General features: G+C 29.5%; 1 protein-coding gene across 1 annotated transcript; it reads right to left on the bottom strand.

Annotated features, from left to right (window-relative positions):
• Window positions 1–41: 41 nt before the first annotated feature.
• On the bottom strand, window positions 42–6,584 carry LOC130452548 (zinc finger protein OZF-like). Its single transcript, XM_056791885.1, has 7 exons — window positions 6,305–6,584; window positions 5,677–6,217; window positions 5,378–5,565; window positions 2,735–2,870; window positions 2,427–2,599; window positions 2,218–2,350; window positions 42–421 (listed from the first exon to the last, which is right to left on the bottom strand). Exons 1-7 carry the CDS (start codon window positions 6,440–6,442, stop codon window positions 117–119), a joined length of 1,614 nt encoding a protein of 537 aa, XP_056647863.1. The 5' UTR covers window positions 6,443–6,584; the 3' UTR covers window positions 42–116.
• Window positions 6,585–12,481: the final 5,897 nt, after the last annotated feature.

Raw genomic sequence — 12,481 nt, 5'->3', positions numbered from 1 at the left:
CTACTACTTATCTAGATTTTTATCAAAAAGATGAACAAAAACAACAATAAGAACATTTAATATAACAATAAAAGGGAAACATTGAAAATAGGAGTTATAACAAAAATACAATAATATTAAGAACTAATATTTTTTCCTAGGTTTACTATAATATCATCCCTCTTATCGTTATTGTGTATCCTTTTATGGGCAGATAATTGTCCTGATTGTGAATAGCTATTTCCACATATATTACATAAATATGGTTTTTCTCCAGTATGTACTCTGTAGTGACACTTCAACGTTCTGGAATCTCCAAAAGCTTTACCGCATGTAAAACATACAAAGTTTTTTATTCCAAAATGGGTACGTCTATGTGCTGCTAAATTACTTGATGTTAAGTATCGTTTACCGCATTGGTCACACGTATAAGGTTTTTCACCTAAAAATATACACTTACATCAGAAATCACATCTAATAAACACATTCATTCAACTTAAAAGTGATATTTACAAAAAAAGTTTTCAAAAGAGTTTCTCACATCAATTTGGAAATACAATTTGAAAAACATAGTGAGGTAAGCTTTCAAAAAATAATTTTTTGCTAGACTAGCTCAGCGTTTCATTTACTAGAGGAGAGGAAGATATTTTAAATGAACTGAAACCCAACCACCCAAGATAAAATTAATCTGGATGTAGTTCCTAGAAGAACAGAATGGATAAAATGTTGCAAATATAGAAAAGTACAACTTCTGACGAAGAAACTGAACAGTATCAGCCTTATTCAATTTTATTTACAATAAACTTTTGTCAATGTTCTCTGTCTAATGAAATTCAAAAATTTTCCGAAATAGAACCTTACGCAATCAATTTGGGAACCATAGTAAAGTAAATGATCAAAAATTTATTTTTTGCTATACTAGCTCAGCGATTCATTTACTAGAGGAAGGAAGATATTTGAAATAATTTGATTCAGAAAATTAAGTGGATTAAATATTAAAAATAGGAAATTATCAAAGCCCTATAAAGAAAATGGACATTTTTATGTAAGGTTTCATTCTAAATATATGTGAGGTCTCAGTCTAATGATGTATGAACAATTTTTCAATCAAGTACCTTACATATTAAATATTGTAAAACGCAAAAAAATAAGACTTCAAAAATTCATTTTTTATTATACTTCCTCATCCTCCCAGAGAAGATAATAAACGGTAAACTAATCCCAAGAGAATGGAGTGGATGAAATATTGAAAATATTTAATTACACAACTCGTCATACAGAAATTAAAATGTGTTAGCTTCAATTCCGTTTTTTGACAATACATTTTTGTGTATGGTCTCAGCCTAATGATATATGAGTAATTTTCAAAACATGTATACGTCCTCAGTAGTTTATTTACTAGAACAGAGAAAATATTTCAAATTAACTGAAACACATTAATCTGGAAATTGTTTCTAGCAGAATACAGTGGATAAAATATTGTAATTATAGGAAAGTACAACCCCCAATTAAGAACTTGAAAGGTCTCAGCTTCAATTTTATTTATAGCAAAAACTTTTGTCAACGTCATTGGTCTAATAATATTTGAATAATTTTTTAATCTTGTACCTTACATAATCAATTTGACAATAGAAATGAGAATGAAACCACAATAAAGACAGCATTCCACAAATTATTTCTCTATACCTCTCCAAATTGTTACTCAATGCAGAAAAGAAAATATTTTAAATGGATTGAAACCTATTCTCACAGTAAATATTCCCATAGAATTGGATTGGAAAAAAACAAAAAAAAAATTGTTAGTTTTTAAATATAGTTTATAATCACTCCAGTTATTGAAATATCGTGAAAGGCAAGTAAATACACTAAAAGAGTAGCCTGAGTAAGCACTAGATTAGATTTGGTCTAATAGAAACTGTGAGTTCATATTCCATGGGTAGAAGGATTAAACTCCAGTTCACCTATTTCTAAAAAGTCTTACTATTGCAAGCATATGCAAAAAATGATTTTATTAAACTTCTAGGAGTGTAAATCTATTCTCCTTAAAAAGAGCAAAGATACTAGAGTTCATTACTAGTGAAAATTGAGCTGTCAATGACTAAAACAGTTCAGATAGGATGATACGTTGGAGGTTGAAGTGTAATCTAATCCTATTAATTAATAATGAACATCCACGTATACATAATTTGGTTAAAATAGTATGGAACACTTTGAGATGAACATAATTTCAATTCTTACCCGTATGCGACCTCATATGAATTTGCAAATCAGTAGATCGATTGGCAGTTTTCCCACATATTGAACATTGATATTGCTTTTCTTTATTATGAATCACCTGATGCGTTGAAAGAGCAGTTTTGCTCACAAAAGACTACAAAATACACTCAAAATGAAATCAACAGAAGTAGCAATTCAGGAAACTAACCATTCAGCTATCAGTTACTTACTTTGAGGCATGTATCACATTTGTATGGTTTTTCTTGGGTATGGATTCTCTCATGTATTTTCAAATAAGAAGATGAAGCAAAGGAAGCTCCACAAGTAGTACATTTAAACGGTTTTTCTCCAGTATGAACTCTCTTATGAGCACTCAGTACAAAAGAATGGGCAAATCTTTTACCTAAAGAAGAGAATATTTGCAAAATAAAATCCAAAAGGTATTTGCCTTAAAAAATATTTTGGAACAGTTTCTTATTGTGAGAGAATTTGTTTTAATGTCAAATAAATGAAAAAAAATGACAACATCAAAGCTTACCACATTCGTTACACTGATACTTTCTTTCCCCAGTATGAATTTTATTATGTGTAACTAGTCCATGTTTACTGCTGAATTTTTTCCCACAAGTTTTACAACTTAAGGGTTTTTCTCCAGTGTGTGATTTTAAGTGTACCTAAAATACTTTTTTGAACACTTATCATTATATTAATTGAATTTTTGCAGTTATTATATTTCTAAGTAGGTTTATCCTCCACTAGTGTCGCATGGGTATTAGAACATGTTTTGTCTCATGTAGGGTCGCATTGACATATTTTGTTTAGAAGCTAGATCAAATGATCCCCTAATTGGTTTAGTAACGTGTATTTAATTTCACGCGCGTTAATTTATTGCCACAACCTCAAAGAAATTCATTCAAATTATAATATGATGCTTAAGTTAACTACCGTATTTACGCTGATAAGGATTAATACAGTATCTGTCTAAATATATTTACAATTACTTCATTATATGAGACAAATTTTTTTTAAGAAGCAAAATAGATAGTTTGGGCATTTTAGTATTTCTTTACGTGAAAATTTCAATTCTTTGAAAGCCATTTTTTATCAAAACACTTTATATCCATTATAACGTTTATAAGTGTTTTTTATTTAGTTCTCTCAATTTCTTTTTAGGGTTTTTGTGAAATTAGTAGTACAAATGTACCCTAAACAGACCTTAATTGAAAAGAAATCACACCTACTAGAGCGAATCCTATGAATAGACGTAATAATTTGAAAATAATTATTTTCCTTTGAAATTATTCAAGTTACTAGTTTTTTCATGAATATTATCTAGTTTTTCAATTTGTTCAACTTTTAAATGTTTTCTATTTTTTATTTTGTTGTGTCTCAACTTTTTTAGTATGTAGATTCTAGCACAAGTATAAGGAAATTAATGAGTGCAAGAGAGATATCGTGACCATCTTTATTTCAATAGTCCTCCATTGTTCCATTTTTTACAAGCAGCGCCATCTATTCGATAATAGCTGCACGCCGATATTATTCAATAGCACCACCTGTTGGATAGTAGCCCCACCATGATATTATTCAAATAGCGTGAAATGTTCGATAATAGTCACACCCCGGTATTATTCAAATAATCCTCCATTGTTCTATTTTATTTTCTAGGCGCCATCTGTTCGATATTAGTGACATTTCGCAGCGTGTCCTGCACAATAATCACTAAGTTAAAATCGATTACCAATTCAATTTTTTTATCACTACTTCACTTTATCTGCTATACTGGGTGCTTGCCCATAAGCCCCTGGCTTATCACTCACGACGACGGGCTATTTATATACACTGGGTATGGTAACCATGACCGATATAATTATCATTATCATGGTAACTGGTTACCATACCCAGTGTATATAAATAGCCCGTCGTCGTCGTGAGTGATAAGCCAGGGGCTTATGGGCAAGCACCCAGTATAGCAGATAAAGTGAGGTAGTGAAAGAAAAGTGGAATTGGTAGACTTTGTATAATTTGTGTAAGAATGCAGTTACGTACGAACATTTTATCAGCCCAATAACTACTAAGTCAAAATCACTTACCAAATCCACTTTTATATTACTACTTCACTTTATCTGCTATACTGGGTGCTTGCCCATAAGCCCCTGGCTTATCACTCACGACGACGACGGGCTATTTATATACTGTGATATAATTACTGTGATAATGATAATTATATCGGTAACCGTGGTTACCACAACCTGTGTATATAAATAGCCCGTCGTCGTCGTGAGTGATAAGCCAGGGGCTTATGGGCAAGCACCCAGTATAGCAGATAAAGTGAGGTAGTATTAGAAAAGTGGAATTGGTTAGTGATTTTGACTTAGTTATTGTACTTAGTGTATCAATTTCTTAGATAAGATATATTTTTCCTTGAAAAGATGCAAATTTTAATAGTTTTTTGAACTTTTTCCACTTCCTAAACAGACTATAACGTATTTAATTATCAAAGTATTATTTTCTTTCATCTTTGTTTCACCTCTACTTTTTTGAATGATTTGAAAAGAATTATAAGTAGTTCAAATGTACCCGAAACTTAACCATATCAAATTATTTTAATAGAAAGTATATTTACAAAATAAATAATTTTTCCTTGAAATGATTCAAATTTCAGTAGTTTTTTTATAAAAATGGACAATTCTTATATGTTTCTTAAAATTATCATTTCTTTGTACTCGTAGCCATGTTTTATTTTACATCACAATGCATAATAACGATTTTTCCCACTTTCTAAACAAACTAAATATTTTTAATTATCAAAGTATTTCCCATTACTCATTTTGTTCTGTTAAAACTTTTTTTTAATCTTAACCAAATTAAAATCTCATTAGTAGTTCAAATGGTAAGCAAAAGCAACTTGTTGAGGGATTAAGCAGCAATTTTAACTAAAGCTCTCTGGAGGCCAACTCCTATATTATTGTCATATTTCAACTAATATAAAACTTGAGAAAACTGTTAACTCAAATCTTCCTCACGAATCACTCTTTCCCTTAGTAGAATAATAATTTAAAGCAACAGAATATGCTCTATAAGAGACAAATTTTCATTATAAATGGCACTTTTCACTTACATTATTAGTATTTGGTTTTAGCTAAAGAGAGAAAAATTTAAAAAAATATATACTACTCACTAATAAATGATTGTGTTCATAAAATCTCTTTCCACAAACTGTACATAGATGTTTCCGTTCACCTCCATGTATTCTTAAATGTTTAACAAGGTTGTGAGACACATTAAAAGATTTCCCACAATTTTTGCACTTATATGGACGATAATCTGGATGTTTAGATAACATATGGGACCTGTATGTTCTCATAACTGGAAAAACAATTCTAATAACAAAAAAATATTTACATAATTGAAATTTCATTTATATTGATTGAAAACCATCAAATAATGATAATTAAAATTGATTTTTATATATCTTACCAATAAACTGTTGATTACAAACTTCACAAACTAATTTTTTACCATGGGTTACCATATGTAACTTAAAAGTACTTTCAAGTCTAAACTTCTTGGCACATTGTGAACAATCGAATAGTTTTGGCTTAAAAATTTCATTAGCGTTTACTTTTGGATTATATTTAATAACACTATGAGTATTATGTTCAATATTTTCTTGAAATTCTTGCCTATCGTCTGTATAAGGACTTTTAGGTACGTTTTTGATGTTTTCATTGTAATTTTTGGCAATCAAATCATTTTCTACCGAATTTTCAGATATATTTAGATCAGTATCATTTGATTTTGGTAGATTTTCTTCATTGATGATTTCTAAGCACAAATCATTAGGATTACTATCTAATATAGTAATTGATTTATAAATAAGTGTCGATTCTTCAGGAAATAAAACACTTCGTAACTGACTTTCTGATTTTAAGCACTGCTTTTTGAAATTTATACTAATGTTGAGCATATAACAGCAGTTGTGACAAATTCCATAAGGCAAACCATCATTTTCTTGCACCTACAAATTAGAAGATCGATTACTGTAAATTCAAATAAGTTCATGTCTTCCAAACAAATTAATTCAATCATTAATGAAATATTCTACTTCTATAGATGTAATTTCTTTCAAATCCTGTCTTAAGTTATTATCATATAAACATTTCAGTTCTTCTGGATTTTTTTCAGTGAAGCATGTACGACATAATTTATTCAATGAGGTAAATACTGTTAACTCTTCTGTCATTTTGTTCAAATTTATAACTAACACATGAATTATAATTCAAATAAAGTATCATAGAAACTTAAAATAACATGTATATTTATAATTCTAATACATATTAATAATTATCACTTTTATGTCAATTTTATTTAGAATTATTACTTGTAGATATCTGTACTATACAACTTGAAAATTATTATTCTTTCACCAGTAGATGGTGCTAAAAGAGGTGTTTGATTTGAAATAATTTTAGGTATTAACAAAAGACCATGTTACGAATTATGTTATGATGAAAATTCGTATTTTTTAAAACAATATATGGTTATTGAGACAATTTTTTGTTATTTAAGAAAATGCGAGCGATGGATACGTGTTACTCCAGTAGCCTATCAATTAAACCGCCATTTTCTATCATCTCATTCCATCCAGGAACTACAGTGACATTACTTCGATATCATTTGGCTCGTGGAAACAATTCTTACTCTCATATGTCTGTACCTTCTTCATTTTCTGAAGGTACCGCAGAAAGTAGCTATATCCCGTCAGGAGCTGGCTAATGTAATTCACATCTTCCAACTTCCTTTCTTTTCAAAGTTTAAGGTCTTTTATCAGTCGTTGTGTCTATTAACTTATTTTTCTCCTGTCCCCAGTTTTAAATGAAATGAATGAGTTCGAATAATTCAATATAATTAAATGAGTGTTTTGAATGATGGGAAGTATAAATAATTGTCATTAGTACTTTGCTATTTTTTATTATTAAATAAGTACATAAAACTTTGACTAGTTGACAACTACCGTTATCATTTTGTTCACATTTACTAAACAATACATAATAATGTAAAAGCCTCATTCACTTTAAAATATTTTTACAAAAATTATAGTTTTCTACAGTTGACTCTACTCAACTTTGTTCATTTCGTTTTCTCACCGTAAAAAAGGCTTTTGAAACATAGCTCCACCATTAGATGGCGTACTAATACATAATTAATAATAAATATACATGCAAAGAATAATTTAATAAATAATTACTTTTACTGAATCGTATACAGTTAGCTCAATCAATTTTTGATATAATTTTCTTAGAAAATAAAAAATTTTAATAACTGCCGGAACAGAAAAGTCAGCTACATATAATGAAGATTAAAATAATATAACGTAGAAGCGGATTGAAAAATATTAGATGGAAAATCTGCAGAAGAATTCATAGAACAAATTAACTAAAATGGTTCGCCACTGTTAAAAAACATAAGTGAGGAAAATATTACAATAATATAACATGCCACAACAATAAGAGCGAGAAATAGGGGGAAGACTAAGGAAGACACGGATGACGCAATCAACAAAGCGATTAGGAACATAGAGTACACAGAGGTACTACCATCAACAAACGACCGAAAAAAAATAATACTACTACAGCCTTAAGGGTAGATAGATTGAGGGATTGAGAGAAGAAGCTGATTGGAAGTTTTCATCTCGAAATACTTATTAAATATTTGAAAAAACTTTGTGCCTTTATTTAATGGTTATGTTCAGAAGCTTGATATACCAGGGAATGAGGATTTTATTAGAAAAATTATTAATTAAGTTCAAACTATGAGTTTTATCTAGCTACCACGTTTAAATTAATCTTTTCTTATAAAATAAAATTGAATTTAATGGTTCATTATATAGTTTCATAAATACTAGACGATTTCTAATGAAATCACCTTTTCAAAAAGGATAGTTAAAAAATTAATCAAAGCCATATGACACTTGATAGTGCAATTAACGACATCTGTCCAGACGTCGTTTATATCGACAATTTCTTTAATAATCTTTTTATTAAGAATATTTAACTGATTGTAATTACTAATTAGAAAGATAAATGAATGAGTTAGTTTTACTAAAAATCGAGATGGAATTAAACAAAAAAAGGAGACTTGTATTTATAAGTATTGGCCTTGACGCTTTTACATTTTTCTATTATAGAGTTGAAGAAATATATTATCGAGTATCTACTACTTGACAATCCAAGCTATTATAAACAATGGCTCTTCAAGGGAAGGATTTAAAGCGACACACGTTATAGTTTTCTCATTTATACAATCCCTTATTGTGTATTAATCAGCTTCAAATGATTCTAATTAGACCAGGGTAGAAGCCTTTAAAAATGATAAAAAGTGAAAAGAATAAATGCTGGAAGAAACACTTTGTAAAAAGAGGAGAATATGATAAAAATGTAAGGAAAAATAATTTACGGGCGATCTGGGTTCAGGAAGGAAGGGGAGTTTTTAAGGGTAAAAAACGGTTTATCTCGATTTCCGGGGAAACTACAATTCCTATGTAAAAAGTTGTAGGTAATAAAATAATCTACAACTTTCATACTTACACTTTTTTCACATAACCTCAAAATTGATATGACAACTTCAATAAATCAAATTTTGGTTTTCATATTTTCATCTGTTACAAAAAACATTATTTTTTCACACATTTTAGTGAAAACTTCTTTTTTCATGTCCCAAATACACTATATTCTATTTTGATTTTCAGTCAATATTCTACCGCCAAAATATCAGCTTTTTTTAAAAAGCCGATGATTTTTTTGTTCTTTGAAATTTCTACTTTCTGGTGGTGTAAAAAAGATTACCTACACTGTGGTAAATTTTTTCAGAACAAGCAAAGAAAACTCGAATCAGAATTTTTTTAATTATTATGTATAATTTGAAGATATTTTTGAAAAATTTCACACTCTAATTACTTAGGGTTATCAATGTAACATGGAATTACATGTTTTTCGTATAATCAGAGTGAAAAGTTTCAATAAATAACTAAAAATTGTTTAAATGATAAAAAAAATTTTCGGATACTTTTTTTCGATTTATCTTTTGCCTTTCCTGAGAAAAGTTACCATGGTAATAGTAATATTTTTTTACACCATCAGAAAGCAGATATTTCGACGTCCAAAAATCTCACCGACTTTTCGAAAAAAACTGATATTTTGATGGGAGAATTTTCGATTGAAAATTAGGGTGGTTTTTCAATATTGAATCAAATTAAGGTTGAAAAATAAATCTTTCAAATCAAATAAATTACACTGTATTTGGGACATTTTTTACCTTTAAAATCTCACCCCCTTCCTTTTCCTCACCTGAGATCGCCTGTAAATTATTTTTCCTTTCATTTTTGTTATATTCTCTTCCTTTTCCCATAGGATTCATCTACTATTATTTTTTTTTTGTTTCAAAAAATTATCAACCCTGGTCTAAATGGATTCAGTTAGAGTTTGAAATATAAATTTTGGAATTTTGTTATAGTCAATATTATGCTGGTATTTGCATTGTTGTCACATCTTTCGTTTTGATTGGAATATAATAAATCTATGATTACATATGTATCTCAGGAATGTTTTATAATGTCCTGATATTTTTATAAGGGTTAACAAGAATATTAGAGGCTGTACGATTAAGCAACTTACATAAGATAAAGGGTACAATTTCAAATAAATATTAAAAAAAATACTACTTTAAATTTTATTTATAGAAAAACGAAAGATCTGACAACTACGTATAGCCGTTTTCGAGATAACTGAGATGTTTTATACTTTAAATTTACTCTGTATATTGAAATATTTTATTGTATATTATTGTCAAAAGTGATGATAACCTTATACCACTACTCCAATTTCCTACTACAATCAAATATACACTTTTTCCTAATTCTCATCAAATTATGATTTTTGCAATATTACTTATTTATAAATTTCTTCAGATTCTTATTTCTCAGACCTTTTTATATGTATTCACTGTTAAATTGTCTTGATTATAGGTCTTTTTGCTATAAAAAAGACAAGAAATCAAGACGATCTAGCAACAAATTAGTTATTTATTATACATGGGTAAAAAGTATAAGCTCCAGGTTGATGATGGAGTTAAAAATCGAGATAAAACTTGAGATTTTGTTCTGTAACGGAAAAAACTACGATGCTACACCGCATTAGTATTTTTTCATATAATTTACAACGTATTTATTGATTTATTCTTTGTCACCCACTGCAATGCTATACTCGAACGCGTTGTTAAGCCGGTAATACACGTTGCGTACAAAGTTTGCGCCAAATTCACCTTCCAACGTTGGCTAAATATTGGACAAAGGCTGGACGCACCGCTGCAGACAAGTGTGAAAACATACATAATGTGTGCGAGTTGTCGATATTCGCAAAAAAGTGATGAACAAAATTCAACAGATATAAATTCTTCCTAAGTAAACTGGATGATACTGGCTATTTTGGTTTTTCATACAAAATACGTAGCAATCACGCGCAAGAGGACAAGAAGTATGTGTAGTTGTACCGCAAGTGTTGGTTCCAGCTTCAGTCAGTCTTGAATCAACAAACATACGAGATGGACGTGGAGTTATTAATTTTAAAAGTTAAAGAAAATAGTGCTATTTATGACGCCAGTGATATAAATCACAGCAACAGAAATCTCCTCCTACGAAACACTATTGCATTTAAAACAACTGCGTCCATGATGATAGCTCAAAAGCAACTAAAAGAAGGAAAACAAAAAGAAGATGAAAGGATCTTTATAGATTCAGGTTGATTCAGCTGGTGTGAAAGAGTGGAGATGACGAATCAGATTCAACTTGATTCGGAGTGATCCAGATTGATTCGGATTCATTTGGTGTGAAAGGGGCCATAGCTTCTACCCAAGTGATATGCAAATGAGTGATCACACAGAGTACCCAATATTATATCATCAACAAGGTTGAAAAACATGTATTAAAAGTAGTCATATATAAGTTAATAATTTAACTTTTCGTTTTGAATCGTGATAAGAACGACTGAACCAATAATGACTGAAAACTGAATAGTTTATTAATTTTAATAAACTTACGATTAAGTATGGAAAAAAATATTTCAACAATTGCTTAAAAAACCTGTGTTTGATGTGAAAATTCCATACTGGCATATTATTTATCTACAACTATCAGGTAAAAACACAAAATATTTGAATTTTTGCCAACATGATAATTATAATTAATTTGTTATATTAATATGTTTATTTGAAGGATTTTCTTTACCTGATATTTTTATATGTAGTACTTCCTGTGGTAGTTGTACTTGTTTTTTATTATCTTTGTCAATTACTTTAATAATTTTTCATCCTCGTTGTTATTCGGCAAGTTGATTTAAACCCTTGGACGATGTAAAAGTTTGAGCGATGGTCTTTGATTTGGGGTTTTGGGAACGCTTGTAACTTGAAATGATTTTTCAGATGGAAGTTATGGTAAATATTGAGGGTATTCGCGACTCGAGTAAAAAGCTCACAATGAAGATGACTTGTATTTCTTGTTTAAGTCAGTTTAGGCAGGGCATTTACGAAACCAAACCTAACCAAAAGCCCTTTATTCGTAAGTGCCTTGGTCATGTTTGCAGAAAAGAAGTATGCAATTTGATTTTGTGATACCTGATTTTCTATTGTGCTTGTAGCTATCTCCAAATTATCAGAATAAAAACACAAAACATTTATAATTTTTGTCAATGTGATAATAATTATAGTTATATATAGTTATTGTCAATATTATCGACAAGATTAAGAAATGTGATTACTTGACACTTGATTCGGTGACAATTGTAGATGAATATACTTTTATTAAGTTGTATATATTTCCATTGAAACAGTGATGACACAAAAAGTGATACTTTTTTCAACAAAAAGGGAATATCAAAAATTTTTTCCGCCACAGAAAAAATAATTCATTATTCACTCAAAGAATAAATATATCTTGTAGAAGCCATCCAAAGTTGCGTTTACATCACCAAGTTAGTATCTCTGTAGCGATTATGGCTAAATTTTTATTCAAAGATGTAAATACTAGCGATACCACTGTAAGGTTTACCTTTGGTTTTTGAAGATGATAACTTTGTTATCGAAACGCGCGTCAGTGAAATTGCGAGTGTTGGTAATAGTTATTATACCAACATTCCAGAAAATCCAAATTAATGAAAGTGTTCGGATTTGAGAGGATTAAGGATAATAACGATAGAAACAGATAATTACTTAATATTTTTTGAGAGTGAAA

This window comes from Diorhabda sublineata, chromosome 1, assembly GCF_026230105.1.
Source record: "Diorhabda sublineata isolate icDioSubl1.1 chromosome 1, icDioSubl1.1, whole genome shotgun sequence".
Classification (NCBI taxonomy): Eukaryota; Metazoa; Arthropoda; class Insecta; order Coleoptera; family Chrysomelidae; genus Diorhabda; species Diorhabda sublineata.
This window is presented reverse-complemented; position numbering and strand designations above follow the sequence as displayed.